Below are 18,862 nucleotides of genomic sequence, written 5' to 3' on the forward strand. Positions count from 1 at the left end.
ACTAAGCTTTTGAGGAGGAAAGAACTTAGCTAAGAAAGCCGTGACCAGCTTATCCCAAGAGTTCAGGCTATCTTTGGGTTGAGAGTCCAACCACACTCTAGCTCTGTCTCTTACAGCAAAAGGGAAAAGCATGAGCCTGTAGACTTCAGGATCTACTCCATTAGTCTTAACAGTATCACAGATCTGAAAAAATTCAGTTAAGAACTGAAAAGGATCTTCAGATGGAAGTCCATGGAACTTGCAGTTCTGCTACATCAGAGAAACTAATTGAGGTTTCAGCTCAAAATTGTTTGCTCCAATGGTGGGGATGGAGATGCTTCTTCCATGTAAATTGGAATTAGGTGTAGTAAAGTCACCAAGCATCCTCCTTGCATTATTATCATTTTCGGCTGCCATCTCCTCTTCTTGTTCGAAAATTTCTGAAAGGTGCTTGCTGGATTGTTGTAATTTAGCTTCTCTTAGTTTTCTCTTCAGAGTCCTTTCAGGTTCTGGATCTGCTTCAACAAGAATATTCTTGTCCTTGCTCCTACTCATATGAAAAAGAGGGAACAGAAAAATAATAATAATAGGAATCCTTTTTACCACAGTATAGAGGTTCCCTTATGTGAGTAGAAGAAAAGAAGAAGAGAAAATCTGAACTCAGAGAGAGAGGGTTCGGATTTTTGGTGAGTGGGGAAGAGATGTTAGTAGATGAATAAATAAATAGAAGGAGATGAGAGAAAAAGAGGATTTTCGAAAATAATTTTTGAAAAAGGGTTAGTGATTTTCGAAAATTAGAAGAAGAAATAAATTAAAATTGAATTTTGAAACAATTAGTTAATTAAAAAGAGTTTTTGAAAAAGAGGAAGATATTTTCGAAAATTAGAGAGAGAGAGAGAGAGAGTTAGTTAGGTAGTTTTGAAAAAGATAAGAAACAAACAAAAAAGTTAGTTAGTTAGTTGAAACAAATTTGAAAATCAATTTTGAAAAGATAAGAAGATAAGAAGTTAGAAAAGATATTTGAAAATCAAATTTTTGAAAAAGATAAGATAAGAAGATATTTTTAAAAAGATATTATTGAAATTAGTTTTGAAAAAGATTTGATTTTTAAAATCACAATTAATGACTTGATTCACAAGAAATCACAAAATATGATTCTAGAACTTAAAGTTTGAATCTTTCTTAACAAGTAAGTAACAAACTTGAAATTTTTGAATCAAAACATTAATTGTTGATGATATTTTCGAAAATTATGAGATAAAATTAAGAAAAAGATTTTTGAAAAATATTTTTAAAATTTTCGAAAATAAGTAAGAAAAATGAAAAAGATTTGATTTTTGAAAAAGATTTTGAAAAAGATAAGATTTTTAAATTGAAAATTTGATTTGACTCATAAGAAACAACTAAATTTTAAAAATTTTTGAAAAAGTCAACTCAAATTTTTGAAATTTATGAGTGAAAAAGGGAAAGATATATTTTTTTTTTGAATTTTTTTTATGATGAGAGAGAAAAACATGAAAAAGACTCAATGCATGAAAGTTTTGGATCAAAACAATGAATGCATGCAAGAATGCTATGAATGTCAAGATGAACACCAAGAACACTTTGAAGATCAAGATGAACACCAAGAACTTATTTTTGAAAAAAAAAATTTTTATGCAAAGAAAACATGCAAGACACCAAACTTAAAAATCTTTAATGCTTAGACACTAAGAATTCAAGAATGCATATGAAAAACACCATACAACACAAAACAATATAATATGAAGATCAATCAAGAAGGTTTTATCAAGAACAACTTGAAGATCATGATGAATGCAATGCATGAATGCAATTTTCGAAAAATGCAAGATGAGTATGCAATTGACACCAAACTTAAAAATTGACTCAAGATTCAAACAAAAAACACAAAATATTTTTGATTTTTATGATTTTATGAATTTTTTTTATTTTTGTATATTATTTTCGAAAAAAAAACATATAGGAAAAAGAAAATAAGGATTTCAAAATTTTTAATATGAATTCCAGGAATCTTGTACTCTTAGTCTAAAGCTCCAATCTGAGGGTTAGGCATGGCTTAATAGCTAGCCAAGCTTTAGTATGCTATTACATGCATTGAAGTGATTAGTTGAAGACCAATCCCAAAGCAGTTTGGATATGGCTTTACAGCCAGATAGGATTCAACATGTTACCATGAAACTCTAGAATTCATTCTTGAAAGTTTTGAAGCCATAGAATAATTTTTTAAAACAAAAGGAAAAAAAATTTTTTGAAAGATTTTTTTGAAAACAATTTTTTTTTTGAAAAGAAAACGAAAAGAAAGTTACCTAATCTGAGCAACAAGATGAACCGTCAGTTGTCCAAACTCGAACAATCCCCGGCAACGGTGCCAAAAACTTGGTGCACGAAATTGTGATCTCAGGCAACGGCGCCAAAAACTCTGTACGCACGTCTAAATAAATCATTTTTCATTCACAACTTTGATACAACTAACCAGCAAGTGCATTGGGTCGTCCAAGTAATAAAACCTTACGTGAGTAAGGGTCGATCCCACGGAGATTGTTGGTATGAAGTAAGCTATGGTCATCTTGTAAATCTCAGTCAGGCGGATAATAATTGATTATGGAGTTTTCGAAAATAATACTAATTAAACAGAAAATAAAGATAGAAATACTTATGTATATCACTGGTAAGAATTTCAGATAAAGGTATAGAGATGCTTTCGTCCCTCTGAACTTCTGCTTTCCTACTGTCTTCATCCAATCAGTCCTACTCCTTTCCATGGCTGGCTTTATGTAAGGACATCACCATTGTCAATGGCTACTTTTCATCCTCTCTGTGAAAATGGTCCGATGCGCTGTCACTGCATGGCTAATCATCTGGAGGAATCACTGTGGTCAATGGCTGCATCCCATCCTCTTGTAAAAATGGTCCAAATGCTCTGTCATGGCACGGCTAATCATCTGAGGTTCTCGATCATACTGGAATAGGATTCACCCTCCTTTTGCGTCTGTCACTATGCCCAGCACTCGCGAGTTTGAAGTTCGTCACAGTCATTCAATCCCAGAATCCTACTCGGAATACCACAGACAAGGTTTAGACTTTCCGGATTCTCATGAATGCCGCCATCAATCTAGCTTATACCACGAAGATTCTGATTAAGAGATCCAAGAGATAATCATCCAATCTAAGGTGAAACGGAAGTGGTTGTCAGGCACGCGTTCGTGGGGGAATGATGATGATTGTCACTTTCATCACATTCATGTTGAAGTTCGAATGAATATCTTAGAAGCGGAATAAGTTGAGTTGAATAGAAAAACAGTAGTACTTTGCATTAATTCATAAGGAACAGCAGAGCTCCACACTTTAATCTATGGAGTGTAGAAACTCTACCGTTTGAAAATACATAAGTGAGAGGTTTAGGCATGGCCGAATGGCCAGCCCCCATAATCTAAGAACCAGACGTCCCAAGATGATCCAAAAATCTCAAATACAATAGTAAAAAGTCCTTTTTATAATAAACTAGCTACTAGGGTTTACAGAAGTAAGTAATTGATGCATAAATCCACTTCCGGGGCCCACTTGGTGTGTGCTTGGGCTGAGCTTTAGCTTTCCACGTGCAGAGGCTTCTTTTGGAGTTGAACGCCAGGTTGTAACGTGTTTCTGGCGTTCAACTCTGGTTTGTGACGTGTTTCTGGCGTTTAACTCCAGACAGCAGCGTAGAACTGGCGTTCAACGCCCTTTTGCATCATCTAAACTCGGCCAAAGTATGAACTATTATATATTGCTCGAAAGCCCTGGATGTCTACTTTTCAACGCAATTGGAAGCATGCCATTTTGAGTTCTGTAGCTCCAGAAAATCCACTTTGAGTGCAGGGAGGTCAGAATCCAACAGTATCAGCAGTCCTTCTTCTACCTCTGAATCTGATTTTTGCTCAAGTCCCTCAATTTCAGCTAGAAAATACCTGAAATTACAGAAAAACATACAAACTCATAGTGAAGTCCAGAAATGTGAATTTAGCATAAAAACTAATGAAAACATCCCTAAAAGTAACTAGATCCTACTAAAGACATACTGAAAACAATGCCAAAAAGCGTATAAATTATCCGCTCATCATTGACCATACACAATCAACATCTAGGATGGATGGCTCCCATAGTCAGCTACCTCAAATTCGACTTGCTCTCCAACGATGAAAAAGAGGCTAAAAGGCTCATAAAGGAGGCACAAAACTATACCTTAGTCCACAATATCCTATACAAAAGAGGGATTTCAACACCCCTCTTAAAATGCATCCCGACCTCCAGCATGAAGGAAGTCTTGGAGGACGTACTAGTGGTATATGTGGAATTACCTAGGAGGTCAATCACTAGCTAAAAAAGTAATCCGAGCTGGCTTTTTTTGGCCGACCTTACAAAAAGAAGCTGCCGAGTTCGCCAAAACATGCCTACCTTAAAAAATGCCAATTTCCATGTAGCACCTCCTGAGGAGCTCATCAGCGTCACCTCACCATGGCCATTTGCTAAATGGGGGCTGGATCTACTTGGACCATTCCCCCAAGCCCCAAGCCAAGTCAAGTACCTCATAGTAGGGGTTGACTATTTTACTAAGTGGATTGAGGCAGAACCTTTGGCAACCATCACTGCTCAAAGAAGTTGGAAATTCCTATATAAGAACATAGTCACAAGGTTTGGGGTTCCCCACTCCATCACCACGGACAATGGAACTCAATTTACCGACTCAACCTTCAAAAATATGGTGTCCGACTTGAAAATTAAACGCCAGTTCACGTCCGTAGAGCACCCCTAGGCCAATGAACAAGCTGAGGCTACTAACAAAGTCATATTGGCCAGGTTAAAGCGCCAATTACAAGACGCGAAAGGAGCTCGGGCTGACGAGCTTCCTCAAGTCTTGTGGGCTTATCGGACCACTCCAAATTCCACAAAGGGAGAAACACCTTTCCGACACAGATATGAAATGGAAGCAGTAATCCCATTGAAGTAATTGAAGAATCACCTAGAGTTCTATTTTACAATAAAAGAGCTAACATCCAGGCTCAACGAGAAGAGCTCGACCTCCTAAATGAAGTCCGACAAAGAGCTCGAATTAGGGAAGAAGCTCTGAAGCAAATGATGGCTCTAAGATACAACAAAAAGGTGATAAAGAGAAACTTCACCACCAACGACCTTGTCTTGATTAGGAATGACATCGGAACACAGAAGGTGGGTGAAGAAAAACTAGGTGCAAAATGGAAAGGACCCTATAAGATAATAGAGGTCCTAGGTAAAGGTTCCTATAAGGTGTTCGACCTCCAAGGGCATGAGCTCCCGAGGTCTTGGCACGCTTGCAACCTAAAAAGATACTACAACTAAAAGCTTTATACCTAGGTGCACTCTTTTTCCCAATAAAAAGGGTTTTTTAATGAGAAACCAGTACAAGGACTAGGGGCACTCAAGCCTTTAGTAAATAGCTCTGTAAAGGAATTTCTTAGATTCTAATAAAGGATTCCTGGTTTATTTTTTTACGTTTCCTATCTCAAACGCATTAAACTTAAGCTCGACAAACAGCAAAAATCATGTCCGACTTAACATGGTCGACAAGATAAAGCCACGAGTTATACAAGCAACTCATACGAAGCGACCTCAAAACAGGTCGAAACAAAAACAGAGTTGCAAAAGTAACTTAGCAAAGACCAACTACTTGAAGTTGGGCCTATTAAAGAAATTAACAAACAAAAACTCAAGAATTAAAACACAATATGCATTACTACGGAAAAAAGGTACTACATAAAAGAGTTATGAACATTTCTTAATAAAAGTTGTGAAACAAACAACTAAACAATAGAAGCAAAGTGCTCATGAAACTACCAACTACTACAAACCAGATTGTTTTGAAAGCCCACAGGCCGGGCTACTACAAAATAACAAAAGAGATTTGAAGAGAACTCAAGGCTCCTTCCCAAAAAGGGGGTCAAGTTTCTCACCAGTAGCTTCATCCCTTTTAGGAGAAGGAGGTAGCACGGAAACAGGAATGGCCGATACAGCAACCGAGGAGGCCTCAACAGCAATATCTTCAGGTGAGGCTCCCAAGGAGGAAGTCGAAACTATCGGAGGTCCCGAGGTGAAAGACGGACTGGCCCGAGCTCAGGAAGACTTTGGATCTTAGATAGGCACCTCCTCATCCTTTAAATCGACTGTATGAATGATCTTCCTGTCCACCACTATATTTCCGTACTAAAAAGGGATAGATCGAGGTCGGGAGCCAAAACCTTAACCTGGACTTCAAGGTTCTCAAACATTTCATCCATACCCAAGGCAACCATCTCCTGGAACCCAGCCAAATCCTCCTTCAATTTCTCAAGTTCCTCCTCCCGAGCCAGCCTCTCCCCAAAGTCCCTAGTATAGCTTTCCTGGTATTTTTTGGCTTTCTCCTCGGCCAATGCAGCAACTGCTTCCGACTTATTCTCCCTCTTCCGAGCTCTTTCCAAGTCGGCCTTCAAGGTGTCCCTCTCTTTCTCCAATTCCACCTTGATTTCACTTAGCCTCTCCACATCGGCTCGGGAAGCTACCAGAGCCCCAGCAGTAGCTTGAATAGGAGAACTCTTCAGCTCCCTAGAAAGTTGAGAGCACACTCCCAAGAGACGAAGACCCCCCACTAGCCAGGGTCTGGAGATGATTTTGGATCGCTACATCATCCATACTCATGTGATGATGAGCGACAAGGTACTCCTCTCCCCAGGCCAGAGCATTAAAATTCTTGGTATAGATGCTCTCTTCTTCATCAAGTTTCTATTTTTTGGGAGGCGGCTTTGTGGACGAAGGAGACGAAGGAGTGGAGTCTAAAGAGATAATCCGGGAAAGGGGGGTCAGGATAATAATTTTCGGATCAGAAGGACCCGATCCTGACCTCTTCCGTGGTGAAGATTGGGTAGACTTACCGATCTCCTGCTGTGAAGGACCCTCCCCGACCTCCTTTTGCAGCTGGAGGTTCCGAGCCACCATCATCTTTTTGGTGTTCTGAAGAAACTTCATAGCAGATTTAGGAGCCATAACCTCTACAATAACAAAACATGATACGATTCGAATCAGCATCTAATAAACGAGAATAAACTAAAAAGCAAGGGAAAAGGCACTACCATCGTCCGACTTCAGAAGGCTAGGATCTCCCAAATACCTCTTTGTGTCCAAATGAGGATCTTGACCCCAGGTACCCAGAATGAATTCTACTACCCCCCTTCCTAAATCATCTAAATAAGAAAGATCATGCTTAACAATCTCAAGGGTGTCCTGCCAATACAAAGGGAACAAGCTTTCCTGGTTCTCGGACAAGAAGAAAGGTCGGACACCCACCACACCCTTGACTTTAAAGAAGTAGTTTTTAAAGTCGGGAAAGGAGTCATCAAAGATGGAAAACGCCTTCTGACCTTGTACAGCTTGGAAAGATATCCACCCCAATTTCTTGGTTGAACTATACGGTTTGGTGGCTACAAAAAGGTAGAAGAAAATATTCAAAGAAGGCTGAACGTCCAATCCTTGACAAAGAGCTAAAACATTTTCATAAGGCCAAAGAATTTGGGTGCAGCTGAGAAGGAGCAAGATTGGAAGATCGCAAGACCTCCATCTCGAAGTCGGTAAAAGGAAGTCGGACACCTAGCCTAGTAAAGAAATAGTCATAGGCATAAAAGAAGGGCTGCTCGGACTCTATAATAGGGGGAAAGCAAACTCTGTCCTCAGGGTCGGGTGATTCTAAAGCATAATTTCTCTCATCCTCCATATTCTCACAAATGATATGGTACCTACGGAACGTGTCATAATACTTTTTTTCGGTCACAGGGACACAGCTAAGAACAACGCTATCTACCCAGTCCCGAAGAGAAGGAGGAACCTTAGTTGACATGTTCAAAATGACCTTGCGAGACATAAACGCTAAAACTACACAGTGCAAAATAAAGTAGGCAGTTACTAGCAGAAGTCGGAGCTCGGCCAATGCAAGTCGAGCAAAACAACTAAATCAAGGAAAAGCTACTATTGAAAAATCTTTTCTACACAACAACCAAATGGCGCCCTCTCGACACGACACTATGTCAAAAGCGGCACCATTAGGGGCAATACAGTACATAACATGTTCAAAATGACCTTGCGAGACATAAATGCTACAACTACACAGTGCAAAATAAAGCAGGCAGTTACTAGCAGAAGTCGGAGCTCGGCCAATGCAAGTCGAGCAAAACAACTAAATCAAGGAAAAGCTACTATTGAGAAAATCTTTTCTACACAACAACCAAATGGCGCCCTCTCGACACGACACTATGTCAAAAGCGGCACCATTAGGGGCAATACAACACATAAAAAACAACAGTTATAATAGCACACACAACGACCCTTTCAAGAAAAGAAGAAGCCATTTTCAAATCTTTTAAGTAGCAAAACACTTTCTTTCAAATACGGCTCGTAAAGTCTCCTCTGAAAACAACAAAAATGTAAAAACAGCCAAAGCAAAGCGAACAACAAAGCAAGTTGCGTGCAATCAGAAAGGAGAAGCCTGAGGAAAAAGAAAAGGAACAAACCTTGAAGAAGACCGTCAGGAAGAAAGGAAGAGCGCGTCTAAAGAACAACAAAACGTGAACAATCTTCTTCACGCCGACAAGATCGAGACCCGACCTCCTTAATAGAAGCCACGGAATACTTGAGCCCGATCTATAAAAGGAACGAACTTAAACAGGGGCACTGTTCATACCCTGGCTTAACAAATGAAAGCCATAACCAAAACACTAAAAGGCCCACCATTAAAGGTGGACCTCAGGAGAAGCCCGACCTCTTCCAGGAGGTCGGACAATGACTCTCTAGGGCGAAAGCGCTACTCGCCCAAAGCAGAAGGGCTGATCCCTAAATCGTTTAGAAGGTGAATCTCAACAAACTCCCAAGATAAGGAAATGCTTATCTACCAGAAAAGATAAGATTACCCCAACAAAGGTGGTTAACAATTCTACTATAAATATACTGGCACCCTCAGGTATAACTCACGTTCTATTCCACTAAAAACCTGCTTAAATCCCTTACTAATTTAAGCATTGGAGTCTCTTGCAGGTACCACCCCCACCTCCTCACGAGAAACTCGGACAGGCAGCACTTCAGTACCAACAAGTCGGTTGCTACCATTAAAGAAGTCTGGATCTCACGTTCAGCCCCAAATCAGCATTTTAGGTAACTCTCGGAACAACTACCTATATGATTTTTTGATGGAGAGATATCTTTTTCAAGAGTTGTATGTGTCATAAACTTTAAAAATTAAAAATAATCCATCAATATTAAAATTTAGAATGTGTATATTTAAACTCATTGTTTTATATTTTTTTTTGAATTAACTAAAATAATCAAATATATATCGTAGTTGAATAACACAACTTTTTCATAGTAGTGTGATAAAAATTTTTTCATAATAATAATAATAATAGGCCAATTAGGAAGAAGCAATTTCCATCTAAGTTCTTATGTTCATTCATTCAAGTAGTGAAGGTCCATTTTCAGTCAAATTTGCCTTTAAAAATGAAACCCATTTTTCCTTCCATTTGCGCGTATCGTATTCGTTCTTTCATTTTCCGGTCCACTGGCAGCCGCATGATATAATGTTTCTGGAAGTTGAAATTACTACTTCATATCATTTTGCCGACTTCAAGTTTTAATTTATCTCCCTTTAATTAATTTTTCTATTAGTTTAGAAAACCACATCTGTATAGAAAATAATGGAAGTTTTTTATTTTACTTTAATATTTATTATATATTTCTCCATTTTTGTGTTTTTTTTGTGTGTCTTTTGTTGGCAGATGTCTTAATGAAAGACATAGTTTAAAGATTTAAAAATAAAAAATGTTTTAAAAAACTTTTATGCATGTTTTAAGTGTCACCGCTCCCTTAAAAGATAATAAGAATATACAAAGTCCTTGTCAAATTAATTATCTCATTCACTTTTTTACATTTATTGAAAAATAAATATATATCTTTAAATAATGGATTTAGTTTAATTCAGAGTATGATATGATACTAAGACTCTTAAAACATTTATCAACAAAATCAAATTTCTATCTGCAATTAAAGTGAAGCTGTAAAATGATATTTGAGATTAGCTGTTTGTATTAAAAAGATTTTCGAAATTTCAATTGCACCACAAAAATTTTTGAACAAGATTGAAAAAATGGTACTACATTAATTCCATTCCCTTTCAATCGAGTTATTTATCGGTAGTGAATGATATGGTACATTTTTTTTTACGTAAGACTAGATAAAATGTTGTTTTAATTTTTCTATTAAATACTTGATAAAACCGTGTCATTTAATTTTAATGGTCATAAATTTTTTTTTTTTAGAATAAGACATTTTGCGATTCATTAAATTTAAATAACATCATGTCATTAAACATTTAGCATCAAAACTAAAAGCGACATCGCATCGCATCGTCTAATCTAGTATCATAGTATGGAAATAATATGTCACGTTATTTATAACATGAAAAGTAACTCAATAGAAAAAAAAAAAAAAGACTCGTGATGCAATTTTTTTAATTTTAAAAATATTTGTGGTGAAACAAAACTTAATTTTTTTTTTTCCCGATACAAATAGCTAATATCAAGAACCACTTTAAAATTAACTCATATAGGAGTGAAACAAAGAAAACAAACGCACACTGAGTATGTGCAGTATTAGGAATCATTTGTATTCACACATTTGAGTTGACATTTCACATTGCGTCTCGAGTCTCAACTAACTTTCTGTTTTTTCATGATGACTACGTGTTTATTCAGATTCAATCGATTTCTTTTTTCAATAATTGAGTGCATACAGCGTGTGATATCTCATTTTCACTGCAGTTACCGTTGGAATCTATTCGCTTTCCTTGTTGGATGCATGAACTTTGAGTTCTCGATGACTCATTTGACTATTTTTCCCCTAATAATTTTTCTATTAATTATAATGTGAGTATAATTTGATCCTGATGTAAAACCAATGTACTAGTAATACTATGATTTAATCAAATATATATATGTCTAAGGGCATCGTTAATGATACGTAGCATATTTTCAAAAAAATAAGAGAAAATTTCACTTTTTTTTTTTAAGATGTTAAAGTGATATTTTTTTTATTTATAAAATATACATTTTTTTTTATATTTTTTGAAAATTTTTTTTAATTTATTTTAAAATTTTTGTGTTAATAAGTAATGTCAACTTTTTTTATTTTTAAAAAAATAATTTATTTTTTATAAAAATATTATTTAATAAAAATTTTATTTTTTGTGATTAAATTTTATGTACCAAAATATCTTTTAAAATATTTTGTAATGATTAAATTGTTTTTTTTACTAAAATATCCTTCAATATTATTTTTTTAGTAATTAAATTGTGATATTAATGTATATTATTTTAACATTAAATTAAAAATAAATTCCGATGAGAATAATATAAAAATATAAAAAATATTAAACAAACTTGTAAAATCATGTTTAATAATATGTATTGATATCATGATATTAGCAGTAAAACATACAAAAAAAATTGTTGTTAGAAAAATTTTTGATAAAATTATAATTTAGTAACTTAAAAAATTATTGAAGGGTATCTTAGTAAAAAAAAAATTAGTCATTAAAGAATATTTTGATGAAATATATTTTGGTAAAACTATAATTTAGTCACTAAAAAAATAATTTTTTAACAGATATTTTGGTAAATAAATTTAATTGTAAAAAATTAAATTTTTGTTAAAAGGTATTTTTGTAAAAATTAATTTATTTTTTTTAAAAAATAGATAAAGTTAATGATAGTTAACACAAAAAATTTAAAATGAGTTAAAGAGAAATTTTTTTAAAAGTTATAAGTGAGGAAAATGTATATTTTATAAATAAAAAGAATAAAATATAATTTTAGTATCTTTTAAGAATAAAATGTATATTTTAATATATTTTGTTACAACACATAGACTTCTTTCTCTCTAACACCGGCACCCCAATACACCACACTCTCAAAGCAAATATTTAACTACACTTCACAATACTCTCTAATCAAAGAGTATAGAGGAAAAGAAAAGTCAGATACAAGTTTTAAGTGTTTCCGACTGGTGCAAAAAATATGGAGAACTTAGCCTCATATTTATAGCCTAGGCCACCCACTCCATTTGCTATCCTAAGCAATGTGAGACTAATTCAACCAAATCCTAACAATCTCCACCTTGATTGAAATAGTCACACATCTTCAGCTTCCATAGTCAACACCGACAATTCTTTGCTGCCATTGTCTATACCGACAATCATAGTTCAGAGAACTATCATACTCCACCATGAAAGTATACTCACTTGGAATTAGACCACTCCAAGCATTTCGCCTTGGTACAGATCGAAACCTTGCTGAAAATTCATGGTGCAACTTCCAAATTGGCTTTTCCTGGAAGTTCTTCAGCCATTGACATAACTCCGCCACACACCTTGCATCTCAACGCCAACCAATGCCCGTGTGCAATTGTAGACCCGATTGTCACAACTTATCCTTATTCATGGCAGTGCGGAAATACCATGAGGATACTTCTTATCTTCTAGAGAACATCATCTTCTCTCATAGAGAGAGTAATATTGCAAGTATCAGATTGAGAGTCTTTTTCTGAAACCGCATTACCTGGACAATTTCTCTTTATATGCCCAGGCTTTCCACATTTCCAACATGTTACACTCCTTCTACGATTTCCTTTTCCATAATTGTCTCTTCTAGCTACAAGCGCCAAATCTGATGAAGTGCTACCCTCATTTTTCATTCTTCTTTCTTCAGCAATGATTTTACTGGCAACTTCTTCAAAATCCAGAGTTTCCTTCCCATATATTAAAACAGGTTTGATATACTCATAGGAAGAAGGAAGAGACAATATGAGCCTCAGTGCCTTATCTTCATCATCAATTTTCACTCCAATTGCCTCTAATTCAGAGACAATACCATTGATAGCACTAAGATGGTCGGAGATTTTCACATTGTGATCCATGCGTAGATTATGGAACTGCTCCTTCAATAACAACTGATTTGAGATGCCCTTTGCCTGATACAACCCTTCGAGTTTATCCCAAAGTTCCTTGGCTGTTTTCATTCCTTACACATTTGCAAGAACATTCTTAGCTAAACACAGGCGAATAGCACTTGTAGCTCTCAAATCTAGTTCCTCCCATTCTTCATCCTTCATACCAAAGATCTTCTCCTTCAATGCCTTGTGCAAACCTGATTGTATCAACACATCCTTGACTTGTATTTGCCACAAGCCAAAATTGATTCTTCCATCAAATTTTTCTATTTCAAGCTTCACAGCATTTGAATATCTTGACATTGTTGCAACCGTATACTGGAATAGTATAACTCAACTGTAGACCGTGCACTAGGAATGGTCCCAGAAAAGAGAGGTGAGTCACAATGGACACACTTAAATACCAAGTCTTTCCTTAGCCAGAACCTTTCCAAACTGCACTCTCACAGTGTCACACTGCCTTCCAGCAACAACAACAGCAACCAAAGATCAACCTCAAGCCACATGACAAAATTCTTTTCTGATGTGGAAGGTCAGACTAGGCTGCAACCACAGAGCATACTAAGAATAAATCCCACCGAACCGAAGCTCTGATACCACATGTTGGGAATAATACACCATTCTCCCTTGAAAAAATACCTTTCACAGAGAAATAAAATAGACACAATCACAACACAAGAATTTAACGTGAAAACTCCAATTACTGGAGAAAAAAACCACGGCCGTTGTCAAATGACAACCAAAGAATATCACTATGTGAAAATTGTTACAACACATAGACTTCTTTCTCTCTAACACCGGCACCCCAGTACACCCACACTCTCAAAGCAAATATTTAACTACACCTCACAACACTCTCTAATCAAAGAGTATAGAGGAAAAGAAAAGTCAGATACAAGCTTTAAGTATTTCCGACTGGTGCAAAAAATATGGAGAACTTAGCCTCATATTAATAGTCTAAGCCACCCACTCCATTTGCTATCCTAAGCAATGTGGGACTAATTCAACCAAATCCTAACATTATTAAAATATTATTAACAAAAAATATTAAGAAAAATAAAAATATTAATAAAAAAAGTATATTATCTCATAATATGTTGGATAATAAATTGCATAGCATCTCATTTAAAACCATACTAAGAAATTTTAAATTTGAAACAAAAATCATGATTATTACTTTTTTTTTTCCTGATAATTACATCATTTAATATTTTTAAGTCGAAACATTTCAATCTTGTGTACTAAATTTTAATGTCTTAGTGAATAAGACTTAATGTGTCATTGATTCGTGGAATGGTTTATATGCAAATAGAATTATCTTCATACTTCAATCTTGTTTTTTTTTCTTGTAGGTAAGCCACACAAAGATGGATGACAGAATATTACCAAGTACACATAGAATTAGAGGAAATAAGATGCTGAATTAGACAAGAGAGCGATTTGAGTGTTGATACACTGTTTTGGAAATAAGGATTAAAGTATAGAAAAAATATAAAAAAGAAAAATAAGTTGGGAAAATAAGAGACTATTCCAGTCAAATAAAAATAATAATGTTATACATTGAATACTTAGGGAACAATTTATACTCATTGAATCCATTTTTAACGGACTCAAAACTAAGTTACATCATGTCCAGGGATGATAATAGCATTTTTTATTTTAATAAATTAAATAAATGTAATAATTACTGAATTAAATATTTTTAAAAGTTATTATCAAAATCTGTCAGTCTCTCTTATCTCGTTTATATTATAAATGAGATAATTTTACATGTATTTCTTTACAGTGTAAACGAGATAAGACACGGGGATGTGATACATGTATATCTCGTTTACAGTATAAACGAGATACAGTGAGACAATTTTTTTAACAGCTATAAAAGGATGTGTAACCCTTGTCATTCTTCACATATATTTCATATCTTCTTTTGTCTCGTTTTTCTCACATAAAGAAGGCAGCAATGACCAGTAATAGTGTATACATAGTTGTGTGTGTTTACCCAATTGTCGTATGAGAAATGGAGACAATGGAGTAATATTTGAGTGTGAAAATCCGATACTGTTGCGCACTCAGCGTGTGAGTTCGTTGTCCGAGTTGAAGAGTTTGATATTGAGCGACTTTGGTGGCACAGAAACGAGGGAGATTAGAAGGCTGGGGTATAGGTTGTTGGCGCTGCCGGGTAATGAAGTTTTTCGGTTTCGACTATTTTGGCTTGTAGGGGACGAGCATGTGCGACTCATGTTCGACATCCATGGGAGAATCATGGTAAAACAAGTGATGGAGCTTTCCGCCGAGGTTGGAGATGTTGGTGGTGGTGGTTCTGTACACTCGACCTAGGTACAGACGACCGACCTCTCGCACCACCACCTATTCATGTCGTCATTCCAATGGAGGACATGGAGGTGGGTGAGGAAGACTTCGACGAAGAGTACGTTGCCGATAGTGATTCTTCTGAAAGGGGTGATGAGGAGGAGTTTGTACCGAAGACTCCCGCCGAGATAGCGGTGCGCTATGTTTTGTCTCCTCCCCCCTAACTTAGTTTCGGCGCTATCAGATGTACCAAGTCACTATCATACAATGGATCTTGACGCCATGCATGAGAGAACTCCATTTTCCAACACGGGAGAAGAGGATTACAACCTAGACGGTGGGATAGAGTTTCGAGTCGGCCACAGATTCAAATGCTGAGATGCAGTGATGCAGGGTGTGAAGAACTACAGTATTCGCAGGAGTGCTGAGTATCGGGTGGTCGAATCGGACCGATTAAAGTATCATGTGCAATGCCGTCAAGTTGAAAATGGCTGTCCATGGAGTCTTCGTGTTGCCCTTCGATAGAATCTCAGATACTGGTGAGTTCAAGTTTAATTGAGGTGTACTTACTCATTTATGGTTGCCATATATTAAGTAGTTTTGAACCATGGATGAAACATGGCTATTTTATTTCGTCAAGGAGGTCCGAAGGGTTGGTGGAGTGCACACTTGTTTAACACCCACCATGTCTCAGGACCATCTACAGTTGGATAGCAGTCTCATCTGCAAGGTCATCTTGCCGTTGATACAGTCCAACTCCTCTGTCAGCATCCTTGTCCTGCAAGGTGCGGTCCGATAGAGCTATCACTTCAAACTCTCCTACAGAAAGGTGTGGATGGTGAAGCAGAAGACAATTGCTTAGATCTACGGAGATTGGGAGGAGTCATACAACAAGGCATCGAAACTACTTCAAGCGTTGCAGAGTTGTTTCCCGGGAACTATTTATGAGCTATGGGCCGTACCGTACTATGATGTTCACCTTCTGGTCCACGACTGTAGCATGTTTGATAAAGTATTTTGGGCTTTTCCATCTTGTATTGAGGCTTTCAAGCATTGCAAGCCATTTGTTTCCGTCAATGGCACGCATCTGTATGGTAGATATGGTGGGGTGTTGCTTATTGCGGTGGCACAAGACAGCAACAACAATATCCTGCCTATTGCTTTTGTCATTGTGGAGTCCGAGAGTACCGAGTCATGGTCGTTCTTCCTTACTAATCTAAGACACTATGTCACCCCACAAGAAGGTCTACTGGTTATCTCTGATAGATCGTAGGCCATCAAGGGTGCACTCAGTGCCGATGATAGTAGTTGGCACATCTTCCTCGGGCGTTCAACGCTTACTGTATTAGACACATGGCCACGAACTTCATGACTCGTTTTAAGTCAGCCGAAGGCAAGAGATACCTTATAAATACCGCTTACAATCCAAGCAAGGCTGGGTATGAGTGGTACATGGATGCGTTAAGAGGAGTGTCCCTGGGGATGGCGAATTGGCCTGATCATTTCAACAAAGAGATATGGCTGCAACACTGTGACAATGGTCGGTGGTTTGGTCACATGAGAACAAATCTGTCGGAGTACATCAATACAGTTCTCAAGGGTACACGATACTTGCCAATTTCTGCCTTCGTGCGTATCACGTACGAACGTTTGCAGAAGTTGTTCATCACAAAGTGCAAGGAGGTGCAATCACAGCTAGCTGCTGGAAACCGCTTCTCCTAGAGGCTGATGGCAGCCATTGAAAAGAACAGAGAAGGCATCCCGAAGATGCGTGTTACTCATTGTGATAGCCTCTAATCAGTAACATGATGTAGCATCTAGCGTACTGTCGGAGGGTCTTTGGGTCGTCCATTAGGGGCATCTGGCAAACACAGTCCCGTAGCCATACAAACTTCAGTGTGAATGACTCCTTCCTCTGCGCCACCTGCTGTGGAGCCACCGGAGGTCTGGCACCCAATAGCTGCTCTACCAACTACCACATCTCCATCTGGTACCACCTACCGAAGTCACAGAAGCACCCCCAACAGGGTTTCCGTGTACGCGTAGTCCTAGGTGGTACGCATTGTTCTGAAGGGTGATAGTGACCTCACTCCACGAGAGATGAAACGTGTAGGTCTCCAGACGCCATCGCTCCACGAATGCCGTAATCAGGGAATTGTCGAATGTGAAATCCCTGAGAGGCACCGTGTTGCCGAATCCAGCCTCCCTCAAATACAGGACAATAGCGTCGGGTGGAGAAAGGGTATGACTCACTTGTTGGGGCAGTAGAAGGCGATGCCTCTGAAGAAAAAATATATATTCACAATTATCAATAAATAATTTTAAAACTTTTATTGGTTCTTTGAAGTTTAAGGGTCCTTATAATATCACTAAATTTTTAAATAGGTTTCTAATGTTTTTTATTATATTCTTACACTGTTTTTAGTTATAGTTAGATCTTTTTAGTATAAAAAATATTAAAGTTAAATAAATATTTTTTTATAAATTCAAAATATTTATAATTAAGAGTATAATTAGATATTTAGTTACACATTTTTGAGAAAAATATTATTTTGTTAGTTTTAATATATTTGATATAAAGAAAACATAATTATAAAAAGAATAGAGTTCCAAACTAATAATTATGTAGTAACAACCTAACACAAGTGAAATAAAATAGAGTTCCAAATTTTTACCAGTGACCTATTCCTAAGGATACAAGCTATATTTTAGTTCTTGGCGACTACCCTAACCATGGCCACATACACATATATATCTATATGGGATTGCATAAAATTCAACACAACAGAACTAACTGCAAAGTCAGCTGCCCCGGTGTAATGCGAGTCTCGTTCATCATGTTGATGTCTCTATCGTTACCAGCTGCGCGCGCCATCGTCGTATTTATCGGTAATATGGTCAGAAAGGGGTAAAAGAGAGGAGAAAGTGGTTGAAAAGTTCAAATTGAGGCCCAGTCAAATGCTGTTAACGAGTTATATTTATAGCCGTCACCCAGCCCTATCTCGTTTACACTGTAAACGAGATACGTGTAAAATTATCTCATTTACAGTGTAAACGAGATTGTAAACGAGATAAGAGAGGCTAACAAATTTCGGTAATAACTTTTAAAATTATTTAATTTAGTATTTATTACATTTATTTAATTTATTAAAATAAACAATCCGATGATAACATTACTTGAATTAGCAGGTATGTGACTCGTCTCTATCAGATTGAAATAGGTAATTATCCGATTCAGTGCGAGGTGAATTTTTAACAAGGCGTAATCTTAAGTGAGACAGAATTAGATTTAAAAAATATTCAATTTTATCAACCCAATATTATTATTATTATTATTATTATTATTATTATTATTATTATTATTATTATGTTGTTGTTGTTGTTGTTATTGTTGTTGTATTATTTTTATATTTTTAGTTTAATTTATGTTATGTATGTATCATGGTTATATAAATTTTAAATTTTAATTTTGTTTACTAAATTTTAACCTGCGTTTGTTTATAAGAACAGGATAAGATAAGAA

The 18,862-nt window shown here is 36.5% G+C and overlaps 1 protein-coding gene across 1 annotated transcript; it reads left to right on the plus strand.

Annotated features, from left to right (window-relative positions):
• Positions 1-16,024: 16,024 nt before the first annotated feature.
• Positions 16,025-16,612, plus strand: LOC112786209 (uncharacterized). The gene is made up of 2 exons (XM_025829613.1): positions 16,025-16,124; positions 16,212-16,612. The coding sequence occupies exons 1-2, from the start codon at positions 16,025-16,027 to the stop codon at positions 16,610-16,612; spliced, it is 501 nt and encodes a 166-aa protein (XP_025685398.1).
• Positions 16,613-18,862: the final 2,250 nt, after the last annotated feature.

Source organism: Arachis hypogaea, chromosome 20 (genome assembly GCF_003086295.3).
Source record: "Arachis hypogaea cultivar Tifrunner chromosome 20, arahy.Tifrunner.gnm2.J5K5, whole genome shotgun sequence".
Classification (NCBI taxonomy): Eukaryota; Viridiplantae; Streptophyta; class Magnoliopsida; order Fabales; family Fabaceae; genus Arachis; species Arachis hypogaea.

Excerpts from the sequence above, each read along its gene's own strand:
- LOC112786209 (XM_025829613.1), top strand. The coding sequence starts at position 16,025 with ATGTCTCAGGACCATCTACAGTTGGATAGCAGTCTCATCTGCAAGGTC. Across the intron at positions 16,125-16,211 it reads CAGCATCCTTGTCCTGCAAG|ATTGGGAGGAGTCATACAAC; the intron begins GTGCGGTCCGAT and ends AGATCTACGGAG.